Below are 27,857 nucleotides of genomic sequence, written 5' to 3'. Positions count from 1 at the left end.
GTTTTGGAAGATTATGAGAAAATCTTAAAACAATGATGGACTTGAGAGATAAGGCACACGTGGCGTGAAGGGAATAAATACGCAGACAGACTAGCAAACATGGCGTTTACTCAGGAGGAGTTAGTCTCGTGGCAAGATCCCCCTCCCCCCTATTAAGGGCGGATGCCAGAGGGGATTGTACTCTAAGATTGTAGAAATCCATTTTCTTTGTAATACCAAAAAAATAAAAATATATTCTTAAAATATAACCACAAGTTATATGGATTTCTGTGGCGATTCTTGATTTTTTTTTCTTTACCGATCATTTCTTTACTTCACCTAATAATACTCTACTGGGGTCTCTGGACAGCTTTCATCCGATACATCTTTATTAAATGGTGGGGGTACATACGGAGGGGATGTGCATCTTAGCAATGCCCAGTTGACCCCTTGGAAGAATGGGTGGTGCTTGATGGCAGATGCACCCATGGTGGACCCTAACCGCCTTGCAGGATCCTTCACCAACAGCTGTAAAATAAGATCCTTAGCCGCTGCTGGTACTGCTGGTTCTTTGGGGAATTCGAGGGCTCGAGCCACAATGTTGGCTAAAGTTAGCTCATGGTCCACCCCCCTGAATGGTGTTACCCCATAAAACAGTTCATATATAAAGATCCCCAATGTCCACCAATCCACAGGGCTACCATGGCCCTCACCGGACACGATTTCCGGTGCCAAATATTCATGTGTCCCTACAAAAGACATGGACCGGACATCGATGGGCTCGGCCACAAACTCAGGCCCACCACGATGGGCGGACTTCTTTTTACGTTTGCGTTTGGGGTGGAAACATGACACAGCAGGCACTATACAGTTTGGGATGATGCATGAAGAGGATGTGAAAGGAGGTTTATCAATAGGATGGTCATTTTGCAGACCTGGAACAGGCGGTCTTTGATTGGAAATGATCTGGGGCGTCGACATAGAATCATTGCATTTCAACGAGAGATCGAAATCCGTAAGCATAACGTGACCATCCGTTCGAACCAACACGTTTTCAGGCTTTAGATCACGGTAAACAATCCCCAACATGTGAAGGTACTCTAGAGCCACCACCACCTCTGATGCATAGAACCTGCAGGCACCAAGAATAAACAAAACAATCAAGCAGCTATAATTTTAAGCAGTTTCATCATTATCTCATCACGTTGATTAAGATAAACGATGCCAAGCCAGGGTCCATGGATAGCTGGAGTTAAAAGGTAGGAAAATAATGGACACGAAAATAATTGAGATTCTCGTAATGTCATTAACTTTTTGATCAGATTAGCCAAAGGACCTACTACCGTTATCATTCATCCACTGCAATTTTAAACTTAATCAATGTAGACTCCTTTATGTAGAGTATCAGGGACCTACGTGTCTCTTTTTCTAAATGCAGCGGAGGCAAAAAACTTCAACAGGAAAAAAGTAAAGCAATCAAACTTGTGTCCTTATAGTGCAGCATATTCCCCTTGCACTCTTCCTAGATGTTCCATAATATTTTGGGTGCCTTTGAATGACAATATTGAAAGAAAGAAAAGCAGAAAACATATCCAACGACTAGTTTAACATCATATTTGAAAACTGTCATTAGAAAATGTTTCTGAATTACTATTTGATTTAAGATATATGTATTTATTGTTATCAAAAAGTGGTTTTTAATAAATAAAAAGATTATTTTAAACATTACCTTAAATCTGATTTAAGACATAAATGAGGATAAATGAATAGTTTGTGTTTAATGTCAACAAAAAATACTTTTTAATAGATAAAACGACTTTAAATTATTCCTTCAGAAAATATTAAAATTTTAAGACATAAATGAAGATAAATTAATAATTTTATTCGAAAATAATTTTGACATAAAAGATTTAACTTTTCAAAAACAAATCTGAAAAAAACTACTTATTTAATATTATTTATGATTATAGAAGTATTCTTTTAAAAATAGTCGGGACCATTACATGTTAATATCTAATTATGATATTTCTTAATTATTAACAATACATACATACTTTATACATACAGATGCTCAAATTCATTACCTCATAAATAATAATACTCTATTTAACAACTAAGGTTACTCAATGAGTTGTACTCAAAGTATTTTTAAAAATTAATGCTAGACACACCTCAACTGATTCATTTGCAATGGAAATACAAACAAAATCATGATGTGTGTGAATAATATACCAGATATGATAATAAATCAAAATATTAGAGGGCATGATTTCAAAATCATGGAATATTGCATAATGCATAAGGAAGCATTTTGCATCAATCATGTAAGGACGGAATGGTTATTGTGAAAGGCGGAAAGGTTTGTTGTTTTCTATTTAACCCTACTTTCTGAAATACAAAATCCAACCCAAGTGGAAGTAGCAATGTTTGATCTGATTTATAAATAAAAGGTCCATTATTAGTATTCAATGGTTAGGGGAGGGGCCGGTAAGGTGTATAAATAAAAATTTAAAGACAGGGTCTACCCTCATCAAATCAAAGATTAAACAAATCCCACAAATCCAGAAAAGAAGAGTATTCGATGGGAGAAAGATTGAGGAGTGTTTAGGTGTGAGAAGTTATAAATTTTTATAAAATTAAAAAATTTAATTTATATTTTTTTATTATTAATGATCTAATTTATTTTTTTAAAATTAATTTTTCTATAATTTTTTAAAGTCATACACTAATATTATATCTTGTGTCAATCCATATTAGGATTGTAAACGAGAGTCTAGCTCAGTATTGATAAGCTCGACTCAACCCGAAAAGTTTAAAGCTTAACTCCACTGGACTCAAAAGCTTGCTAGCTTAAAATTATCAAGCCCGACTCAAATTAGAAAGCTAGTGAGTTTAAAATTTTTAAACTCAACTTGAAATAAAAAATTAAAGCTCGACTCGAACTCAAAAAATCTAAAACTCAAAACATTCTCAAATTTAACTCAATTGAAACTCAAACTCAAGCTTGGTTCAAGCTCAAACTCAAGTTCGAATATGAAGTTTTAGTATGTAAAAGTTTTATATCATATTTTAAAAAAAGCAACATACAAACGTTAATATTATTAATAGTTTAATTTTTTTTAATATATTATTTTTTCCGAGTTGCTCGCCAACTTTTTAACTTAGATATCAAGTAATTCATTTTGACTTGTTAAGAATTAGAGTGAAATTTGAACTCTTGTAAAACACATTCAATTCAAGTATTAATTGAGCTTTAATCATATTGACAATTCCAATCCATATATTCAACTACTTCATACCAAGTACACATATTAATCCTGTGTTCATCCCTATATTCAACTATTTCCTTCCAAGTAGTACACATGTATTAATACTCTTAAAAGGTACCTAATCATAAAAGCATTTAGTACATTATCTAACAGTTAATTAACCCACCGCTGAATGATGGGATCATTATATCGCTTTGTCTGCCGTGTTAAGCTGAGTTGGGAAAATTAATTGGACCTTTTACCCAAAACATAAAAACCCGGGTCAAGCTGGCGTCGATCCGATATTTTATGCGTTATATTGCATAATTTACGTGTCGGCCAGTTATTGGTTTACTAGCTAACAAGTCAAATCTCCAACACGTTTTGACTTTAATATCCCAAATCAAGCCCCGGATCTACTGTCAATCTTAGTTAAAAGGAATGAAATCAATCAAATCTATTTACCGTAAGAAAAAATAAGATAAAAATAAGAGTAAACTATTCCTCTAATACCTAAACCTTTATAATCTAATTTTTTTAATCCATACTTAATATTTAGTTTAAATTTCAATTTCATAATCTATCACTAAAAACTTAATAAAATTATTGATTATTATTTTTTTAATAATTACTTGATATTATATTATAATGACACTAGTGATAGACACCATAATGAAAACTAACCTAAACACGGGATATTATTCTAAAAGTAAATTAAATTTAGATACCAAAAAGAAATAAAAATAATAATTTAAATATTAAAGGTGCAATTTACACTGAAATAGATAAATCCGGCCACACCTCTTGGGTTTTTTTTTCTTCTCAAATATAAAAATCAAACGGAAATTTTCTTTTCTTAGTCAATATAATGATAACTTTATATACTCGATTTTTCTAAAAAAATATTTTAATTTTCGAATTTTATTAAATTAAATTAATGGATGAAACCAATAATATTTTTGGGAAAAAATAAAATTAATTAATTTAATTTTAAGATAATCAAGAGAAAACAAAATTTGATGATTAAAATGATATTTTAAAAAAAACGTTGGATGTGATTAGAGAGTATTAAAAGAGATACAACGGAGAGGAGATACCTGACGGCGGAATCGGGGAAACGTTTGAGAGGTTGACGTTGACGGAGAACATGAAGGTCGCCGCCGGGACAAAACTCCGTCAATAAACAGAGCCATTTAGGGGAATCTACAACCGCGTAGAGGGAAGGTAAAAAAGGATGGTCTAATGATTCCAGAATTTCCATCTCCGTCCTCGCTCTCCCTTCTTTACTCCTCGAAGCTAGTTCTTTTTTGTCCATCACTTTCGCTGCAAAAAAGACTTCGTTTTTTTCGATTTTGTTGTTTGTATTAGCGGCATTGGTGTCGGGAAGTGGGGTTTGAGACTTGAGCTCGGCCAAGTAAACCGAGCCTATATCACCGGAACCGAGGCGGACTGAGAACCGGAGGTCGGCCATGGAGAGTGGGCCGGTACGGATGGCTTTGGAAGAGAAAGAGCCGTGAGTTGAGGGAGCAAGGGAGGAAGAGGCGGAGTTGGAGGCGGAGCCTGAGCTGGTGGTGGCGGTGGAAGTGGAGGTGAAGCTTAGGCTTTGTAGATCGTCGGCTAAGTCGTCTAGACACGCCTCCATTGTTTACAGCGAGAGGGAAAGAGAGAAGGGGTTCGGAAATGGTGATTGTACAGACTACAGACAAAAGAAACCGTATTTGATATTTGAAGGGAAGATGAATCGGGTTTGATCTGGGAAGATAAATGGCCCATACCATTTTCAATTTGCAACATGAATAGTGTTTTATTCTAGTTTTAATCCCACTGTTATGTTGTAATTTGTAATTAATTGGGACAATTTCGTATTCTATTTTTATAATGATTAAGTTGTTTACATTCATAAAACTTCTATTTATGAGTTGAGATTAGGGATGAAAACGGGTTAGTCATGTTTTTGGCCAATTTTATTTAAATTTGACATTGATTTTAGAATTATGTCTCTTTCACTCTAATGTAATTTGTTTTAAGAAGTATATTTATTTTTCATCTAAATTTGATTTCACTCAGATTTTAGAGTAAAAATTCACATCTGATTTAATATAAATAAAAAATTAATTTTATTCAGTAAAATAGGGACATAATTGAAAAAATAATTATAGAGAGATGTATTATAACAATTATTCCTAAATTTATAGAAGAAAGTTATATTATTATATTGAGTCGGGTCATAAAACTTTTATTCAATTCAAACTTGACCCAACCTCGTCCTCTATTAAATCTGACTAGTTCGAATTTAAACTTAATTTTTTTTAAAAGTATATCAAATCAAAATTCATCGAACCTGAATTAATTTATCATCCCTAATTATGATCTCTAAAATAATGTTTTCTGTTAATAATTAGTCACACACTAGTATCAATTAATAATAAAAATGCAGTTGTTACTTTATAATCACTCTAGACTATTTAAAATAATATTTAAATTTAAAATTATTTATAAAATTTCTATATCATCATTTTAATAATAACAATTAAGGGTAATATCAATTTAAATATATTAATAATATTATAAAATTAAAAATTAAATTATATCAAATTAAAATGAAAAATTAAATCTTCAATATAATAAAAGATTATAACCACAGTTAGATTAATAATAATTATAATGATTATTATAGTAAGGAAAGAAATAAAAAAGGACTGATATTGAGGCTGAATTTATGTTGCGTTGGGTGCATCCGTGAAGTTTAATTACAATATACCCTTATTTTAGGGATTATAATAACGAATTTATTGTTTCTCTTTTCCGGTTAGGCCGATATATCTAAAATGGGAATTAAAATAATGTACTCATTGATTAATATGATTAATGTAAAGGGTGTTTAAATTCGGGTACTCGTATTTTTGAGTAACTAAAGTATTAGATATTCAGTTCTTCGGTTAATATATTTATCGGCCTGTGATCCGACCTGCTAGGTCCGAGTACTCAATAGTCAAGTAGTCTTAAAATTCGGATACTCGCATTTTCAGCTCCCCGGATACCCGATTCATATGCTTTTTTATTTTAATTTTTTTTTAAATGATCACATAAGAAATAAATAAAATTTAAAAGTTCATAATACACAATCCATACACAAAAATTAATGATTTAAAATTAGGTTTGTTTGTTTGGAGGAAAACAATTTACGGAAAAAGTTTTCCTAGTTTTCCCGTGTTTTGTTCAAGAAAAACTTATTGGTCAAAGGAAAATGTTTTCCAATCAAAGTAAAATCACTTATTTTCTCCTGTAAAATAATTTACGGTGTGAAAAAAGGGAAGTTATTTTCCAGCTTACCTTCAAAGCTCAAAACACACAAATCATCCTATAAAATACCATCCACTCTTTTTCACTGGCGAGGATACTCAGGCCAGCGACACTCATCTTCTCAAGTAATCAAACGATTCTTCCCTTTTCTAATGTCTAGATTTATACTTCCTTGTTTCATCCTAAATATTTTTCTGTCGTGTGGCTTGTATATTTACAAGCTACAAGTTGGATAAAGTCCAAGTGGTAGTCAAAATTGGCATGAATTTAAGTTCAACTTTACAACCATCAAAGAATTCAAGTTTTAATTTACTACCACAAGTTGATACAAGTTGCAAGTTGATTCAAGTTGGCAAGTTGTCAAATTGTGTGCATGGGAAAATTATCATTTGGCCCCTGAACTATTAGGTTATTTACAAGATTGGTCAACTATAAATAGGCCTAAACACTTTCACTTGAAAGTATCCCAACAAGTTCTCTCTCTTATTTGTTTTCTTCATTCTCACACTTTGTAATATTTTGGGAATTCTATGGAATTCCATTTGTTGTAATATTTTGTTCGATAGTGAAGTTATCATCCGTTGGTGGTGCCCGAGGAGTAGACGATATTTTCGTTGAACCTCGTAAATTTGGTGTGTCTCTCCATTATTGTTTTTTATTGGGTTTTTCCATTGTGTTTCAATATTCAATAGTTTGTCCTTTGTGCAATTTTGGTAGTTTTGATCTTGACATTTTAGGTCAATTTTGAAACTACGTTCGTGTGGGAAATAACTCGGTTTCCCCAACAATTGGTATTCGAGCATCGGTTGAGGTTATCGTGGTGGTCCCGTTGCTGAAAAGATACAGTTCATGCTATTGAATATTGTTCGTTAGAATTAAAATGCCAAAATACAGATCAGTTGAGACATCGAGCTCTTTATCTGGATCGGTGATGAGGGTGATGTCAAATGCAAACTTCTCGGTGTAGTTGTTCGATGGATCCTGTCATTTTGGCATATGGCAAGGCGAGGTGTTAGAAGCTTTATTCCAACAATATCTAGACATCGCCATTGAGGAAGAAAAACATGTAAATGTGGAGGAGAAAAAATGGGGAACAATAAATCGTTTAGCGTGCAACATGATTCAAGTTTTTTCTTTCCATGGAGCAGAAGTATGGCTACAAGAACAAGACTTCTACAAGTAAGTTATGGAAAGCATTGGAGGAAAAATTCCTAAAGAAAAGCTCTTGGAATCGTCTCCACATGAAGAAAAGATAGTTCATATTTGATTATCAACCAGGCACCAGTATGAATAAACACATCATTGCGTTCAATGAGCTAGTGGTAGACTTATTAGGCATGTATGAAACCTTCAAAGATTAAGATTTGACTTTAATGTTGTTATCATCTCTTCCAGATGAATTTGAGCACCTTGAGACAACGTTACTTCATGGTAAGGATAATGTTACCCTTAAAGATGTAACTGTTGCTTTGTATAGTTATGAGCTCAGGAAGAAACCCAAGAAGGAGAGCAAGTATGAAGCAGCGGAGGCCATGGTGGCAAGAAGTCGCTCAAAAAGTCAAAATCCAAAGAGAAGAGGGATATCAAAGTTGAAGTTCAGACTGGGAAAAGATGAATGTTCATTTTGTCATGAGAAAAGTTATTGGAAGAAAGATTGTCCGAAGCTAAAGAAGAAAGGAAAAACTACTCCAGATGCATGTGTTGTAGAGCATGATGCCAATGACTCTGACATATCATTGGTTGCTTCATCAACAATATTTCATTCAGATGAATGGATATTAGATTCGAGTTGCAACTATCATATGTCCCCTAATCGGGAGTCGTTCTTCGATTTAGTAGAACTAAATGTGGGATTTGTTTATATGGGCAATGAAAATACTTGTAAAACTATTAAGATAGGTTCAGTTCGATTAAAGAATCAAGATGGATCAATTAGAGTTCTAACTGATGTCCCGTACTTGCCCACTTTGGAAAAAAATCTCATCTCTTTGGGAGCCTTGGAATCAAAGGCTCAGTAGTCACTATGAGAGATGGAGTTTTAAAAGTCACATCTGGAACATTTGTGATGGTGAAGGACATCATGAAAAATAATTTATATTACTACCAAGGTAGTACAATTATTGGAGTAGTTGCAGCAGCTTCTGGAGGCGATGATTTGGACATCAGTTGTGGCATATGCGATTGGGACATGCTGGAGAGAAATCCTTGCAAATTTTGGCAAAGAAAGGATTGTTGAAAGGTGCAAAGGCTTGCAAATTGAACTTTTGCGAGCATTGTGTTATGGGAAGAAAAAGAGAGTGAAATTTGACACTACTATACATAATACAAAAGGTGTTTTGGATTATATTCACTCAGATGTGTGGGGTCCTTCCAAGACACTGTCTATGGAGGAAAACATTATTTTGTAACTTTTGTAGATGACTTTTCTAGAAGATTTAGGGCGTATCCGATGAAGTCTAAAGATGAAGTGCTCCAAATTTTCTTTAAATGGAAAATATGATCGAGAACCATATTGGTAGAAAGATCAAACATCTTAGGACTGACAATGGAGGGGAATATAAAAGTGAACCATTCTTTGACGTTTGTCATGAGTATGGTATTATTCGACACTTCACTGTTAGAAATACAACACAACAAAATGGGGTGACAGAGTGTATGAATCGAATACTATTGGAGAAAGTTCGATGTATGCTATCTAATATTGGGTTAGGCAAGAGATTTTAGGCTAAGGTTGTGACATATGCTGGTCATCTCATCAATCGTCTGCCGTCATCAGCGATAGAAGGAAAAACATCATTGGAGGTATGGTCTAGAAAACATGCTATTGATTATGATTCCTTACTTGTATTTGGATTAACTGCTTATTATCATGTGAAAGAATCCAAGCTTTATTCGAGAGCAAATAAGACTCTCTTTATGAGAATCACCTATGGAGTGAAGGGATTCAGTCATTGGTGTTTAGAAACCAAAAAGATAATTTGTAGCAGAGATGTTATCTTTGATGAATCTTCCCTAGTAAAGAAGGTAAAAAATGAAGCTCCGCAACAGATGGAGCATACTCTAAAACAGGTGGAGTTTCAGCAGACGATGATCCCAAAAGTTAATGCAACTGATTCTTCAACTCCAATAGAAGAATCAGAAGATAAAGAGGATCAAACCCAATAACCATTGAAGACACCAGAACCACTTGCAGTTACAAGGCTAAGGAGAGAAATTCGTAGACCTGCTCGATTTACTGATATGGTGGCCTATGCTCTTCCGGTTGTTGATGATGATATCCCTATCACTTACCAAGAAGCAATACAAAGCTTGGAAAGTGATAAGTGGAAAAGTGACATGGATGAATAAATGCAATCTCTCCGAAAAATAACACTTGGAAACTGGTAAAATTACCGAAAGGTAAAAGAGCAATTGGATGCAAGTGGGTATTTACAAATAAATATAGATCTCATAGCAAGAAAGATGTTTGCTACAAGGCAAGGTTGGTAGTTAAAGGCTACGCTCAAAAGGAGGGAATCGACTACAATGAAGTATTTTCCCTTGCTGTGAAGTATTCCTCCATTATAATATTGTTGGCTTTGGTAGCATAGTTGAATTTAGAGCTAGCTCAACTTGATGTAAAGACGGCTTTCTTGCACGGTGATTTAGAAAGGGATATCTATAAGACTCAGCCAGAAGGATACAAAGATGATGATTGTGAGAAATGGGTTTATAAGCTGAACAAATCGCTAAATGGATTGAAGTAATCTCCAAGGCAGTGGTACAAGTGATTTGATAGCTTTATGAGGAGACAAAAATAAACTAGAAGAAAATACGATCATTTTGTGTATTTGCAAAAGCTCAAAGATTGATCTTTCATTTATCTTCTCTTATATGTTGAGGATATGTTGATTGCTTTAAAGATTCAAAAGGAGATAGACAAATTAAAGGCTCAATTTAATCAAGAGTTTGAGATGAAAGATCTAGGTGAGGCCAAGAAGATTCTTGGTATGGAGATAAGTATAGATAAACAGAGAGAAAAGTTTTGTTTAACACAGAAGCAGTATCTGAGAAATGTATTACAATGTTTTGGCATGAATGAAAATACCAAACATATAAGCATCCCACTTACTTCTCATTTTAAACTTAGTTCTCAGTTATCTCCTAAAACTAATGAAGAACGAGAGTATATGTCAAAAGTTTCATATGCTAATGCAGTTTGGAGCTTGATGTATGAAATGGTGTATACGCGTCCTGACATTTCACAAGAAGTTGGAGTTGTGAGTAGGTACATGCATGATCCTGAAAAAGGACATTGGCAAGATGTGAAATGGATTCTACGGTATCTCCAACAAATTGTGGATGTTGGTTTAGTTTTTGAACAGGATGAAGTACTTGGTTAGTTTGGGGCTAGATATGTTGATTCCGACTATGTTGGTGATTTGGATAAGCGTTGATCAACTACTGGTAATTATTTACTCTTGCTAAAGCCTAGTAAGTTGGAAGTCTACTTTACAATCTACGGTGGCTTTGTCTACTACAGAGGCATAATACATGGCAGTTTCATAGGCTGTGAAGGAAGCAATTTGGCTTAACGGGTTGATGAAAGACTTGGGAGTTTTCCAAAGTCACATTAGTCTCTATTGTGACAGTTAAAGCGCTATTCACTTAGCGAAAAATCAAGTCTACCATTCAAGGACTAAGCATATCGACGTGAGGTATCTCTTTGTGCGTGAAATCTTTGAAGTAGGAAATATTATACTTCGAAAGATTGCGATAGCAGAAAATCCTGCAGATATGATGACCAAGGTAGTAACAGTAATTAATTTCAATCATTGTTTGAACTTGATTAATATCCTTAAAGTTTGAGCACCTTCGGGTGTATGGCGCTTGTGAGCGCAATAAGATGCACTACATAAAGATATCTTCATTAGATTTGGGGAGTTGAAGAATTTGAGTAGGCTTGGAAATATCAAGCCAATGTGGAGATTTGTTATGTGTGGCTTGTATATTTACAAGCTACAAGTTGGACAAAGTCCAAGTGGTAGTCAAAATTGGCATGAATTTAATTTCAACTTTACAACCATCAAAGAATTCAAGTTTTAATTTACTACCACAAGTTGACAAGTTGCAAGTTGATTCAAGTTGGCAAGTTGGCAAATTGTGTGCATGGAAAAATTATCATTTGGTCCCTGAACTATTAGGTTATTTTCAAGATTGGTCATTGAAGCTCAACTGTAAATTGGCCTAAGCACTTTCACTTGAAAGTATCCCAACAAGTTCTCTCTCCTATTTGTTTTCTTCATTCTCCCACTTTGTAATATTTTGGAAATTCTATGGAATTCCATTTGTTGTAATATTTTGTTCGATTGTGAAGTTATCATCCGTTAGTGGTGCCAGATGAGTAGACGATATTTTCATTGAACCTCGTAAATTTGGTGTGTTCTCTCCATTATTGTTTTTATTGGGTTTTTCCATTGTGTTTCAATATTCAATAGTTTAACAGGTTTGTCAGCTGTGCAATTTTGGTAGTTTTGATTTTGATATTTTAGGTCAATTTTAAAACTACGTTCATGTGGGAAATAAACCGGTTTTCCCAACACTTACTCCTAATCAAGGGCTCACTTCGTTCCTCCCCTTTCAAATTACTTTGGATACTCTGTCCTTTTATCAGATCTTGATATTTTAAGTTTGTTAGTATTATAAACATCATGTTTTGAATATGTTAGACATTGAAATTTATAATGTTTCAAGTTTTTTTTGATATTGAAATTATTATGTTTTAAGTTGGTTGCTATTATTTCAACATGATATAGTATTGTTGTTTTAATATGATTAGTATTAATTATACACTTTGATAATATTGGTATTTTCAAAAAATAATTATTGGTTTTTATCACAATCAACATTCATTTTATCTATAAATTTAATTTGGCATACTTATAAATATAAAACAGTGTGCTTTATATTCAAAAAAATTGTAAAGTATAACTTTTTAACAATAAAATTAATTTTAAAAAAAGTAAAAAAAATATAAATATAAATAAATTCATAAAATATGTATAATTGTTTAGTGAAAACAAATTTCATAAATTTATTTTAGAAAAATTAATCAAACGGCGGAAAACATTTTACACTGCAACATTTAAATAATGTAAAATGTTTTTAGAAGTGTTTTCAAAAATGTAATTCATTTTTTAAAAAATGTTTTCAGTAAAACATACATATTCTTATTTTAAGGATATATATATATATATATATATATATATATATATATATATATATATATATATATATATATATATATATATATATATGTGTGTGTGTGTGTGTTTATTTACAAAGAAAATATAAAAACTTAAAATCGATTATGATTTTTTCTTTGAATTTCATATTAACAAATTAATAAAGGTTTTTTAGGATAATTAAAACTTAAAACTTCTAATTTAAAAGTATAAAATATAAACCTAGAAAGAATTTAGAAATTTAAATTTAGTTTGAAGGTAAAAAATATTAATAACTTAAAATAAAATTATAATTTAAACTAATATATATATATATATATATATATATATATTAAAATTATCGAGCCGGGTTGGGTATCCAGTTATAAAAAATTCGACCTATACTCGACCCCACTACCAGGAAAAAATTCACGGGTCGGGTATCCAACCCGATTGAATAATTTTTTAAAAAGTTATCCGATTTTTTAAGTTTAGATCAGTAGATTAACGGACCGAATCAATCAAATCGGATATTTTTGAACACTCCTAATTAATGCAATAAAAAATTCAGGTAAAAAAATGGAAAATATCAATCTTTACATCCCACCTAAATTTATTTATTTCAATTGTTTATTTTTCTTTCTGATGAGGAGTATTAGTACGACAAATATTTTTTTCCGGTGAATGACGTATTCATTTATTTTCAGAATTAAGTATTTATATAATGGAGTATAAGAACATTAACAAGTCAATCAAAATTTTCATAAATTATCATTATTAAATTTTATTTAAATTTTAAAATTTAATGTTATTTATTATAATAAAAATTAAAAACACGTCTAAAGTCGGCATGACGCAAACCGTAGGCCTTAAAGAACCTGCTAACTAATCATCCAACCCTCTTTTGTACTTCTTCCTTACTAATCAATTACCATTTGTGAGGTTAATTTCATCCATTAATGTAGTTAACAAATATTGCTCGTCGACTCAACTGATATTTGGTTCATAAAATATAAGATTAAGAATAAAATTATTGTGATATAATAATATTTTGAGAGTGTTTCATTATTTTATTTAGTCTGTTTAGCATAAATATAAAATTATAATGTTTGATTAGATGAATATAATATTACTTGAATGTATTTTTTTTATTAAATTATCATTGTGATGTATGTTCTTTTCGATAATTAAACTTTAAAATTAAGTTTTAAATATTTGAATAAAATTCTTAAAAATATGTTAATCCTTTTTTGTGGGATAAATGACTGCCTACTTACAACATAATTGGATGGCAACTGCCTATTAATATGTTAATCTCTATAGTATCCAACTTTTAAGAAAAATACATTTAATATATAATTAATATAACTAGTATATTAAACTTATATTTTTAAATATCATATTTATTTTTATATAATATGATATGATATCATATAAAAAAATAATGTTACGGTCTCTCGTGGACAAAGATATTATTTATCAATATATAAAATCCATTTTTAACAAGTCATAGTTAGATATTTTTAAATAATATTTTTTTACAATAATATCATTTTCATCTCGTAAAATTATAAATAATTAATATTTTACTAAATTACACTATTTATATACTATTGTCATGATTAAATTTCTACGTAAAACACAAAAATAAGAATTGAGAAAATAACATATTATTTCAGAGGTATTCTTATCCAAAGTGATAATTTGTGCAATACCTAATAATTTAGAGGTAATGACATTTTCTCCATTTTAACAATAAAATATTGTTGTTGGAAATAAATTATTATATGGTAATGATCTTTTTGACAAACTAAACATTGGAATATAATTTCGTAAAAAAATATTTTTCCGATAATGATTCATGAACCAAATGTCCTCTTAAGTTTTAGTATACACTTCACTATGAACGTGGATGGGATTTGAATCCGATAGATTTATATCTTACTCAGATTTATTGAAAAAACAAGTAAGGTAGTATAATATTTCTAGTAATATGTTAATTAATATTATATACAGATAATCTTATTTCTCAAAAGTAATCTTAAACCTCATAAATCAAACTAAATTTATTTTAAAAATAGAATGGGTTGGTCAGTCGTCTTCACTCCATAACGGGTCTCAGGAATAGATCGAAAGGGACAAGTGGAGACATTAGTCTTCCTAAAAAAAAATTAAATTTTCATATATTTTAAATATTTTATTTTTATTAATAATCAATTCTCGTCTCTAAATATGAAATTGTGTGTGGTACTCAGTCCACTAATATTAGCCATAGATTTGGGAGCAACAGCGGCGGGTTGAAGAGCAAGCTGAGCTACATGAAAGCGATGTGGGATAATTTGTACAAATATACCAAGACAAAGCTGTGGATTGAAATGCATGAATAGTCCATCTCCATTTTTAATGCTTTGATATGATCTGCTTGGCGTATCTTACCCTTTCATCTCATGTTCGTGAATGAAAATGACACATTTTGACTATGTAATTGGATTGATTATGGACCAGATGTATGTTTGTAGTTCCTGTTATTACCGTATCGAAATATAGAAAACTAGTTGTAAAATCAACAAATAATCTATTGCCATTTATAACGGACCCTTTCTTCCTTGCCGTCATGCAACTTGGAATTTGAAATTATACTCGGTGCCTAAATATGTGCTTCCAACAATTTAGTCAGTTATTTCAATGGTAATTTTGAGGCTCGGGGTGGGGCAGGACGGATTATGCGGCATAAAATTTCGGTGCGGGTTGAGGTCAAGTTTAAGGTGAAAAATCACCGACACGGCTCGACTCGATTATTTTTATTTTTGTATATATTTATTATATTTTATATTTTAAAATTTTTATTTTTGCATTATGAAAATATATTATTAAATTATTAAAAATATAAAAAAATATTATAAAAATATATTAATTTAATTGTTTAAAATATAACAAATAATTATAAATTATATTATTTGAAAATATTAATATATTTGGATTGGATCGGTCGGGAATTTAGTATAAAAAATGGGAATGGGTTTGAGGCGGGAAAAAATTTAAAATTCATCGGGGTAGATAGGGATCAAGTTTTAAACATATATCTTTAAGTCGGAGTCAGGACAACCAAAAACTCTGCCCGCCCAGTGCCGATCCCTAATCCGCATCTCGTTACGTCACAATAACAACAACAATAATAAACGATTTTTGTATACCCGTTGCTTTCCTATGACCACTTGGTGGAATGAAAAAGCAGATTGCTTAATCTGTGCTCATTACAAATAAGCCTTAAGACTGGATTAATCTAAAGAAAACCAAATACCACTGTAACAACATCACTTTCATTATTCAGTTTATTAAGAACAATAGTCAATGACGAAAGGCCTGTGTATGTCACTAATGATGCTCCTTTACATCTCAAAGACACTGGCATCAGTATTCGGAGTTGTCGATCATCTCATCAGATACCGGCTGCGAGAGCCGCAAGTTGTTTGAACCACCAGCCGTTTTCGGAGAGCTAGAGTTTTTGCCATGGTTTCAGCAATCAGATTATCTGTTTTCTGCAAGTTGTTTGGACCACTACTTTATAGAGAAGCAGAGTTCAAGTTATTAATTTCAGTTGGAACAGTATCTAATTTCAGGGTATCTGCTTTCTTGGTAACTGGTACTTGGGGTGAAGTACACTTCTCTTGATTATCTGCCGCTGGAGTAACTTGATTAATGGGAACATTCACCATTTCTGAACTGGCAACAATGTTGGCTGATGTCAATGCTCCTCCGCAATACTTCCGTCGGATTTCTCGACCGATGTTTTGCTTGAAACTAGCAAGAATAAGCTGATAAAAAGACCAAAAGAGTGTCAAAAGTTACAATCAGAACATCAACATGGTGCTGCAATCACTATTTTTAAGCTAAAAACACGAACTTGACCTGCAAGTAAATTTAATAAGGTTTATCTAATTAAGTTATAATTCATGATCAAGTGAATGAAGTATTGCTTGCAACCACAAACAGAAGAACTAAAGGATCCTACTTGGATGGGTCCAGGGCCAGCTGCAATTAGTGGACCTTCAACACTTCCACCAAGAACCTTTCCATGAGGATTAGCCAATGAAACACTCAAAAGACCGGTTTTACGACGAGTCCCCACTTCACCGGACACAACAGAAGAACCGGTGAGAGTAAGAATTTCAAACCTCCCCTGCAATAAGACACATATTTTAGTGTTCAGTTTCAGTCATTCTTGTTGAATGCCAGTTCAGAAGGAGCAAATTCATGCTTTGCATCATATGTATGTCTGTATGTATGTATCATGTATTGTAATTAGATAAGTTCATGATCAACCTCATATGTCAAAGTTCCTGCAGAAGAATCAGGGGCGCAAAGGGTAACACTGGAGACGGCACCACTAGCAGTAGGAACACAAACCGAACAACAAGCCCTTGCACAAAATGATACTATCTTATCAACAAGATCCTGCATCACCAAAACAGAACTTAGAACATCTTCTTGCATGAAAGTTCATAAGACAAGAATAGGATGTAATGATTGACTTTATGTTATATTGCAGTTACCTCTCCTTTATACACAGGTAGTACATGAGGTGTAAAGCTTCCTCCAGCAGTGTCCATATATTCACCTTAATCAAAGGAGTTCAGGTTTGATTGTAAGACGTTTGATCAATTAAAGTGCACCAATCTTCAAAGGTTTCACAACATTCCTAAATAGGAGAACTTAAATGAAGCAATGGCATACTTAATCTTACACACAATGTATCCACACTAAAAGGCACTAGATACCAAATATAACTCACCGGTGGAAGCCAAAGCCTGAAACTTGCCGGTGCCCTTAGGCCGTCCACGAGGTCGTTTTGTCAAACAATACGCGTCCGTTGGAGGTGGCAAAGCTTCAACTGAGGCATTACTCATTGGACCACCATTCTCATATTTCCTAGGCCTTCCCCTCCCTCTCTTATTAACCATATCTTTACTGATTCTGCTTGCATCCCGAACCAACCCTTCTCCGGACCCTAAAGCGCCATGAACACTTATAGCTGAAAAGAAAACAAACAATGATATATTTCAAAGCACAAGAACAAGAAGAGAAAAATATCGCATGGAAAAGAACGTAAAGACATGAATATTACGAAGGGTTTGTTTGAAAATTCTAAATTGAAAAAGATGGCACAAGTAATTTTTTGTATCCTTAAAAATTATAAAGGGAAAGGCTGTAATAAATCTATACGTATTTTATATTTGGTAGATTCAAGTATGTATACTCTTTATTACTCTTATTAAGATTTTTATGAGTGAATGAGGAAATAAATTTCTTATCTTATAAGTAATTATATTTACTAATTAATGGAAAGAGTGTCTTTTTTATTAATGAATAAATTCAAATATACTAAATATTTAATAGCTTTTATGATTTTATTGGATTTTTTATTATTATTTTGAGATATATTTCCAAATATATTAATTAATTGTTGGAAATTTATTTATTAGTGGCTTTTTAGAATGTTGATTTTTTAATTTTAAATATTAATTTGATATATTTATGACAAATAAAAATCGAAAACACGAGGTTGATTTTTCATATAATGCCCAAATCATATTATTAATAATTATATATTTTATGTTGAATCAGAGATAAAAATTTTATATTTGTTTCAAATCTTGAGTAAAGTAATCACGTTAAATTCTCATAATATCAAAACACACCCGATTATATGTTCGTTGAGATTCTTTATCTTCAAATTCTCTTACTAAAATTATAACTTTCGCTATTAGTATGAAACAAAATTTTAATAAAAGCTTATAACGACGTTCACATACATCTGTCCACTTAACATAATTAAATGTCTCACGAGTAAAGATAATATTTAAAGCCTCGCCGGCTCGCCCAAACAACAAAACATTAAAGTAACATCAATGACTTTGTCCCTGTCACCAACATCTCGTCGAAAGAATTGATGTGTCTTCTTCACTCTTCGCAGCACCGGGATATAGACTTCCCTTTATCATCTGCATGAGATGTTATCTTCCACGAAAGAAGTCATCATTCATGTGAGATGTTATATTTCGCGATATAAATCATCATCCACATAAGATGTTATCATCGAATATGTCTTTTAGAGATATTTTCAGTAACTCATATCCTAAATAATGAATATTCCATTTCATCTCCACAAGCGTCGAGATGCTCATACCCCTTTATCGGTGTAAAAATGCTCTTGATCATTGTCTAGACTTCTACAGAATAAGTTGAATTGTCTCATCTCTGGTTAAAAGAGTCGAGATGTCTCCGCTCTTAAAGTATGAAATTTTTCACTGTCATTATATGACATTGAGATGTAGACATATCCTTTATTGTCCCACTCAAGGTTACTATCATCTTCTTGAACGTGAGCATTGAGATGTCTATGCCTACACAAAGATGATTATACCCATCAACCTTGATCTTGTAGGAAGAGAAATGAGATTCCTCTATCTCAACAATAAGAGCATTGATATGCCTCTTCTATTAAACAAAATAGAGAGATGACCAAGCAATATATTCTTGGGTTGGGATCAGGACGACCAAAAAATCGACATGTCTCACCCTGTGCCTATCCCTATACAGCGCGTTATCAATAGTTACGAAAGGTTTACGGAAATACACTACATTATAGTTATCTTATACTATTAAAAATGTTATTTAGGTTGAATTGAATAAAATGGATTTACATCCTAAATTTGGCGACGAATTTGAGACAAGAGCAAGTATACTATTTCTCAAGATGAGACGAGAGTAGATAGAGAATATAATTTTTGAGTCAAAATCAGGACAATGAAGAGTCCGACTCACCTCGTATGCGCCCATTCCTAATCTCTCTTGACCCAATTTTCTTTTTAAAAAATATTTTCTATAAAATTAATAGGATTAATAATTAATGTGATAAAAATCAAATTATTATAAATTGAATCCAAAATAAAAATAAAAATAAAAATTAGTTTTTTATAGTAGTGTAATTTCTCCCCTTTTTGTACTGACATAGAAATGGCCTGGTGGGTCTTTTCCATTACAAGAAACGGTCTGTCTGTGTTGACAAAACAAGTATGAGACAACTCATCGAGAGCAAACAAAAAATGGAAACGTCGCCTAAGAGATTCGAACTCTCGCGGGTGAAACCCATGTACTTAGCAGGCACACGCCTTAACCACTCGGCCAAAGAGACTCTTCAGCTGTGGCTGTAAATAAAAATGATCAAAATTTAAACCACTCAAGGACCTTTTACGGAATTAATCATAGAGGCTGTCTTTCATTTTGGGACGCATGGGTACAAGCATCCACGTAGAGTTTCTGGTAATCAATGATATTGCATGCATGTAAACTTTTAAAGAGAATAATACTCTCTTTTATTATTGAGGTCGTTTAATGAATTCTTGATACTAATCTAATATTTAAGTCGTATTTTTATCTTTATACATAGTGCCTCACAAACTTCATTTTCGACCCATGGAAATGAAACATGTTGCCTTCTTGTTCTCTTTTTTCCTGCTTTCCAAACAATCCAATATTAGGTGGAAAAAAGAGTTTTGAACTTGTAACCATACCCCTTCTTCAAGTAAAAATGATTTCACAAACCCTACTCATGCACTCTAATTGTCATCGATGTCTCCATCCACTGTCAAAATCACGATCAAAATTTGATCAAGTCGTTGACTCTTTTTGTTTCAGTCCAACAATATGGGATCCTACAACTCAAGATCAAGGAAGATCCCTTGTTGGACCCATCCAGAAAAATATTTTCAAGTCTGATGTGATTGTTATTGGATTCGAGAGTAAAACTTTAGTCACAGAGTATGACCACTGAGAAACTCAATGAAAATATTGAATTTATTTTCATGGTCTTTTTTTTTTCAATGAAAATATTTTCAATGAAAGTTTTTGATGAATATTGTAATTTACCAAAACAAAGACGAAAAATATGACATAACAAAAATAGACAATTAAGATATATTTAAAGAGATCCTAAAAGAAAAAGGAAACTGAAACATTGGGGAACAAAGCATATTTTATGTGTGTCCTTTGGCTTGGATCTTGTCTCCTCAGGATGCAGTAGGTTTTACAATGGCTTTCTTAATAGCCTCAGCATAAGTCCTGTGTTGGTAGGTCAGTGTAGATTCCAGCAAGTCCCAAAGTGATGTCTTGGGGTTCCAACCTAATGCAACGTTAAAATTAGATGGCTCGGAATTCTTCTATTGAGAAACTAGAGATCGTGAGAATAATCAAGCAAGCAAGAAAATACCAAGCTGTTTGTTTATTATGGTCATGTCCGGAATTTTCTTATCGCTATCATCGTACCCCTCGCCGTAAAATTCCTTGGAGCTGACATCAATTGTAGGCGATTCCAGAGCAAGTTCTCCACTAACCTTAGTATAGACCTTAACAGTCCGACCACGTATACAGTTACAAATTATAAACAATCAATACATCACCATAAACATAAATGATGAGATGAATAACATTGAAAATGTTAACATCGACTATGCGCTTTACCTTAGTCATCATTTCAGCGAGTTGCCTAACTGTGACTTCATTGTTTGGGTTGCCAACATTGAAAATATGGCCATTGGCCCTGTCTGGGTTTTCCTGTACATAAGACAACATTTCGTTTAGTTACTTTCTTTGGTAGAGCCGATGTAGGGATGAGGAAAAGGGAGAGAAGAATTAATTCGGACAATCATCAAGACAACAGCTTCAATAGCATCCTTTGTGTAAACAAAAGTTCTCTGAGACTGACCACCATCAACAAGCTTAAGCGGCTCTAGTCGAAGGAGATTCTGGCCATAAAAAAATGGAAATAGTCATCAGAATTAAGACTCATGATGCCAAAAACAGAAACTGCAGATGCCTTCTAGGATATTTTCTATAACTGTAAAACAAGTTCAACATACATTACTAAAGCATGCTAAAACTCTTGGAACTCCCTCACTTGGACCGTCAATGCCAGGAATGAAGTCCATTATAGGTCCAATCCAGTTAAAAGGCCTCACAATGGTGAACTCAAGGCCATTTTCTGCTCCCTCAGCTGGAACAGACGAGGAAATAAGTTTGTAAATCATGTTTGACGCATCTCAACGGGTTCCAGATCATTAGCAATGATACTAACCATAAATAAGCCTCTCAATCAATTGCTTAGCACATGCATATGACCATCTCTGCTTCTCAATAGAACCAAAAATGCAGGGTGAGGTATCTTCCTTAAGAACATGATAGGCAGGATCCTGTAATATGAATCACAAAATGCGTCAAGGATTCTAAACTTCACAAACAAAAAACGTATTAGCTTCAACTCGGAATACGAGAGGGAAAAAGTAACAATACACGAAAGGAAACTTAAAAAGCTTAAAGGAGAAAAAGAAGTACAATATTACTATTAAACCAATTTCAGCATCTCTAAAATTAGATTCATTAAATCTGTGCATTAAGAAAAACAACTCGCTTAAGAACAAAATTTAAGTAAAGAAAAGGACATAATTTTAACCTTTCTCTCATGAAGTAAATGGATAAAGAAAAGGGCTTCTACAAGGGCCTGTAAATTTATCACACCTACAACTACAACTAAACCAACACGAGACAGCTTCCTAGAGCTAATGTTGTATGCTAAAACCACACAAAAAATTTGATAATCAACAAAAATTAGAACTAAAACCAGCAAATCAACAATTTGCAAAGCTTGAGGGTTGAGGCTCTTCTAGCCTATCATTCATCATTCAAAAGATTCACAAGCAGGGCATTCTGGGAAAAACAAAACATCCAAACATCTTAAACAAAAGAAATCTAACTTACAAAAATGGCATAACATGAACCAATTATTTCAATTCTACAACAAACTGTTATAACATTGAACAAAAACTATGTAACCTCCCTCTTCCAACCCCAATACTTCCAATGTTTGCCGACCCAGAAAATTGTAAAATTTCAAAGACAACTATAACCTTGGTTTTAAAAGGCACGCCTAGGCGCGAAGCGCAGCAAGGCACTGAAGATGGCACCGGCCTGGGTTGAGGCGAGGCGAGATACAAGAGAAGCGCTCCTCCGGGCTTTAGGCGCCAGGTGCCGGGCGCAGCGCCTTGGAGCTTCTGGGGTTAAAACCCTAACTTTCAAAATCTGTCTTTGGTTGAATCCTTTGGTGGTGGCTGGTAAGCACTGGTTAGGGTTTATATCTTTTAATCGACATTTTGACAAAGGAAAGGAGAGGAAAGGAATATAGGGGTATTGAAATAGCAGAGAAGAAGATGAAAGCAATATTTGAATCAGTACTATCAAATGAATTTTATAGTGAAGAGTGATGAGGGTGCTGCATTCAACAGCAAGATAATGCATTGAATTAGACGTGTTGCATTTAACAGTAGGATTAAATGCATTGAATTAGACGTGCTGCATTTAACAATAGGATTAAATGCATTGAATTAGATAAGGAACTAGCTCACATCTCTATTTTGACTGATGCATGCATCTAACTGTATAGAAGGAGAAACGACACTTGAAAAGAACAAAAAAGAGATAGCTAGGTTAAGCAAAATAGTTACTCTTCCATTATAATTATCAATAAATTACAAAATAGTCACTCTTCATTAGTAAAAAAAAAGTGTTATTCTCTCTAAGAAATTCAAGTTTGAGTAGTTGTGTTTGCACTAGAAAGTATTAGTGTGTTGTCAAAGTAATAGTTTGATTTATATTATATAATACAAACGATGAGCCTCGCATACGAAAGGAGCGTCTGTGCCTTGCGCCTAGGCTCCAGAGACCTTTTGCGCCTCGGTGCAAACCAAGACTATAACACCAACAGATCCTTACTATAGCAAACATGTTACCCAGTTAAAAGCAAATTATATATATAGCTTCTTTCTTTTAAAGGATTCAAGTGATGAAGAGACAGCGAAAGGTTACCTGCCGGAGAGGAGAATCTTTGGGAAGAAAGCTTTGAATGGTTTTACCATACACTTCACAAGTAGATAAATGAATAAGACGCTTATCATTCTCCGAGCAGTATTTCACCTACCAAAAGACCACGAGAATAATGTAACTTTGATATCAGAAATATGAGTAACAACCAAATCCCTCCTCACTCACATCAATATCAATTAACTAAAATATGAAAAGAAAATGATAACTGTTATAAAAGAAATGCCTATCAAATCTATCCTCACACGCATCAATATCAATCAACGAATTAGAAAGAAAAAAAAATGAAACCGTTATCAAAAGAGATGCTTACCACAGGAAGCGCATCAATAAAATTGCTGTAAATCGTGTCAAGTGGCCGTGTATTATAATCTGCCGGAGTACAGATCGCCGCAAGATTTATCGTCTATATTGTAACAAAAACAGTAACGACTAAATTAATCAACATAAATAAAGCAAAAACTTCCTGAAACCAATAAAACATAAAATAAATCAGAAAAAACAACTTTTGAACGGCAATGAGACATAATAGCTAAAGAAAAAAATTAAACACAGAATTGAACCTACGAAATCAAATCCAAAGAAAAAACTAAGAAACAGAAAATGAAAGCAATTAGACGCAAATAAAGATCATCATTCAAAATATCCTTGAAATCCGGCAATTTTTATCAGAAAAAAAGCAAGATATGGAAGTAATTATGAGATCTGCCATCTTGATGAGGCCTTCGAGCCTAGAATCGTGCTTGATGTTAAGTCGGTGGAATTGGATACGGCCAGCCCAAGGGAGAGAGTCGGGGTCGAGGAGGTGCTTGATCTTGTCATTGTAAACATCCAGTGCAAGCACCTTGTGCGGCGTCTCCGACATCAATTTCTCGCAGAGGTGAGAGCCAATGAAGCCTCCGGCTCCGATCATGCATATGGTAATTAGCCTTATTGGCCTCCCGTCCAGATCCATTCTCGCCGTCGCCATTTCAAAAGACACCGGAGTCCTATCTTCTAATGCCGGCAGTGACAAAAGGAAATTATAAGAGAGATTTGAGGATGGAGAGAAATGAGGTATTCTTCTGCTGTGTGTTTATTTAGGGAATCCGCTTCGCCAATTATCGACGAAAATTGCCAATATCAAAAGCGGAAGAGTTCTTCAAAAACCAAAGTCACTGCCAATGTGTTTGCCCAACCCCAATCAACCCACGAAAGAATCCGTGAAAGCCAACTTAGGGGAGTATCGTTCTCCCTTTCTCATGATTTTTTTTTTTTTGCATGCATTGAGGATAACACATCACTTAGGTTTGGAAGTGTATTGTCTAGTCTATGTTTTGAGTTATATTTCTTTTGTGATTAAGATTGCATGTTGTGTAGTTTTTACATTGTTTTAGCATACAGGAAATACATTTGTAATGTTATAGGATTAGTATAAGGAAATCAAATAAAGTCATTTTCTTTAAGGAAATTTTGATGATGCCTGATAATAAACCCTTATACTGTGTATGTTCTAGAAACCATTTAGGACTCATAGAAACTTTTTAACATTATAGGCGTATGTTCTCAATACTTAGAGATGTTAGAAATTTTTAAAATTTAAATCTCATATCATTATTAGATGTTACAGTTGATGCAGAATAAAAAAAATAGAAATAAGTTAGAAAAATTGGTAATAGCTCCAACATAGTTTTATGGAATAAGTTGGAAAAGCTGGTAATAGCACAAACATTATATCCGAACAGATTGTTGTAGCATTGAAAATCATTAACTGAGTGGGAATAATTTTTTTTAACTTAGCTAAGTATTGACTGGATACACCTAGCCTTCAAACTACTGCACTCTATGAATTTTGAATTTGCTAAGTTAAATTTGCATTCCTTGGTTTAAGATCAATCATGTTGTATGCATTGCTGTAGTAAGTCTTTGAGGGTTGAAAAATGAAATTGAAGAAAATTGTTGAATGGTTTCCTGAGATGTTTTTCTATGGCATTGTTGTTAGTTTTAATAATCATGCATGTAGTTTCTTGAGGACAAGCAAACACTTAGGTTTGGAGGTGTGATAACTCTCCAAAAGAGTTATCATTCAAGATCTTTTTCCCTAGGTTAAGCTTGAACTTTAGCATTATTAGGATCATTTTTATATATTTTTCATCATTTTCATCAAGAGAGTAAGTTGGTGGAAGTTCGCTTGATTTTAATGTTTTATGGTAAAATGTGGTACGTTGATGTTGTGGCATTGCATGAAGCTGCAAGAGATGTTGTGAAGCGATGTGGCTCCAGATTGCTGATCAGATCGTGCAATAGCAAGTGACTCATCAGGCAATTTGAGGAACCTTTTGAAATGGACATCGAGAAGAGGGCAGCTGTCAAGGGATCTAGAACCACCTGAAATGTGGAGAAAATCATTGGTTGAGGGCCTATTCACTTGACCTGTAAATAGAAGAGAACCTTGCACCATTATCATCAATTTTTCATCTTCTACATTTCTTTTCACCACATTCGATCCTTGATGGTAGCTTAATCCTATCGTCGAGGAATGTACCAACAACAGTGGAGCAGTCGTGAGCAACGGTGATCAGTAGGGGTTCAACTTTACCTTTTTGTTATTTACTTGAGAAGGGAAATACACTTTGATGTGTGAAGTTGGATGATTCATTTTTTTTAGTTTTGGTACCGAACATAAGTTGTTCTATGAATTGCATGTTGAGTTAATCGATCGACGAATCGGCCAAGAGGGGGTGAATTGACAATAAACATTTTGGTGAAAGCTTTTGCAGAAAATAGCAAAATAATTGCACAGTGATTTAGAGTGGTTCAACTTTCTCAACCAAAGTCTACGTCCACTACCTTAGCTATCCACACTAAGAATTTTCCACAAATTCACTAATTTGTCTTTCTTTTGAGGACAAAGAGTAACCTTACAACTCCCTCAATAATTATACCCCAAATTCTTGAGAACACTCTCTCCCAAAGAGAACAATACAAATTTTGCAAACTTACAGAAAAACCTCACAAGGCAATATGTTTGCGCAATTCTAGAACAAAGAAAGAACACTCAAGAATGAATACAATTGAGTACAAAGGGTGTTCTTGAAAGCAAAATGAATATTGAATGTAAAATAGGCTTGAATTGCTCAAACTTGATGTTTAAAGCTTTCTCTTTGTTTCTTTCACAATTGTTATTGATCAATGGCTCCTCAGCTTGTTTAAATACACCTTTGATCACTTCTGAACATTGGGGATCATTGGTGAAGTCAATAGAGTCGTTATTGTGTAATTATCATTTAATAAAATAGTTGGAAGCGTGTGTGCATCGATGCATACTCAAGGTGCATCGGTACACTGTGTGTAAAATTCAAATATTTCAACCGTTATAAGACTTAGTGCATCGGTACACTAGGGGTGTATCGGTACACTAATTACATTCGATGTTCCAAAAGAGCCAGGAGTGCATCGATGCATGGTCTGTGCATCGGTACATAAAATGCATTCGATGTTTCAATAAATTCAAGAGTGCATTGATGCATGGTCTATGCATCGGTACACAAAATGCATTTGAAATAGGGTGTGCATCGATACATCAAATAGTACATCGGTACATCCCTTTATAAAGTTGATTTTTGGCTCGATTTTGGTTCGAAATACTTTGTAAAAATTGTTTCAAAAATATTTTAAGTTTAAAACACAATTTTACACATTAGTAAGGATTGAAATTGTTCTTTGAAAAACTTGGAGTAATATTTTGATATTCAAATAATTTAATCGAATATACTATTATAAAATCTTAAACTTCAATTACACTTAATTTGTTATATCAAAACATCAAAATGTTTTCAACATTGCTTGAATTATGATTTTTGTTTTAGACTATATGTTTATGAGCTACGCTTTAATTAGATGTTTTATTAGAGATAATTGTATCTTTATGTATGTTAATCTCGATTTTTTAGATATAAAAGCTATTGAGATTACATGCTATCTTTGCCCCAGCGCTGGTGTTTTATGAAAGTAGACTAATTTATATAGAGATATACAATGCCAATTGTTATGCATTGTTAACTGTTAATGGTTTTAATGAGAATTAATTCTTTAGTTTAAGTGTTAATCGATGCATAGCTCATAACTATAATACTATAGCATAATCATTTTACTAGAAGTCAAGTAAAACAACATTGTAGGTCCAATATTGGTCTGATTGCTCTATTGTTTG

General features: G+C 33.2%; 3 protein-coding genes and 1 non-coding gene across 4 annotated transcripts; all 4 read right to left on the bottom strand.

Annotated features, from left to right (window-relative positions):
* Positions 1–274: 274 nt before the first annotated feature.
* Positions 275–4,931, bottom strand: LOC120115285 (serine/threonine-protein kinase D6PKL2-like). Its single transcript, XM_039136027.1, has 2 exons — positions 4,325–4,931; positions 275–1,111 (listed from the first exon to the last, which is right to left on the bottom strand). The coding sequence occupies exons 1-2, from the start codon at positions 4,867–4,869 to the stop codon at positions 319–321; spliced, it is 1,338 nt and encodes a 445-aa protein (XP_038991958.1). The 5' UTR covers positions 4,870–4,931; the 3' UTR covers positions 275–318.
* Positions 4,932–16,296: 11,365 nt separating this feature from the next.
* Positions 16,297–18,735, bottom strand: LOC120115256 (AT-hook motif nuclear-localized protein 9-like). Its single transcript, XM_039136009.1, has 6 exons — positions 18,666–18,735; positions 17,526–17,765; positions 17,287–17,351; positions 17,057–17,188; positions 16,725–16,913; positions 16,297–16,548 (listed from the first exon to the last, which is right to left on the bottom strand). The coding sequence occupies exons 1-6, from the start codon at positions 18,733–18,735 to the stop codon at positions 16,297–16,299; spliced, it is 948 nt and encodes a 315-aa protein (XP_038991940.1).
* A 1,111-nt stretch (positions 18,736–19,846) lies between these two features.
* Positions 19,847–19,928, bottom strand: TRNAS-GCU. Its single transcript has one exon. It is a non-coding gene; the product is annotated as a tRNA-Ser (tRNA).
* Positions 19,929–20,793: 865 nt separating this feature from the next.
* LOC120115291 (UDP-D-apiose/UDP-D-xylose synthase 2-like) lies at positions 20,794–24,908 on the bottom strand. Its single transcript, XM_039136028.1, has 9 exons — positions 24,366–24,908; positions 23,979–24,071; positions 23,651–23,758; positions 21,867–21,981; positions 21,652–21,785; positions 21,436–21,537; positions 21,254–21,346; positions 21,003–21,138; positions 20,794–20,915 (listed from the first exon to the last, which is right to left on the bottom strand). The coding sequence occupies exons 1-9, from the start codon at positions 24,633–24,635 to the stop codon at positions 20,803–20,805; spliced, it is 1,164 nt and encodes a 387-aa protein (XP_038991959.1). The 5' UTR covers positions 24,636–24,908; the 3' UTR covers positions 20,794–20,802.
* Between the last annotated feature and the right edge of the window lie 2,949 nt (positions 24,909–27,857).

This window comes from Hibiscus syriacus, unplaced genomic scaffold (genome assembly GCF_006381635.1).
Source record: "Hibiscus syriacus cultivar Baekdansim isolate YM2019G1 unplaced genomic scaffold, ASM638163v2 tig00110260_pilon, whole genome shotgun sequence".
Lineage (NCBI taxonomy): Eukaryota > Viridiplantae > Streptophyta > Magnoliopsida > Malvales > Malvaceae > Hibiscus > Hibiscus syriacus.
Note: the sequence above shows the minus strand (reverse complement) of the source record. Positions and strands in the feature narration are given on the sequence as shown.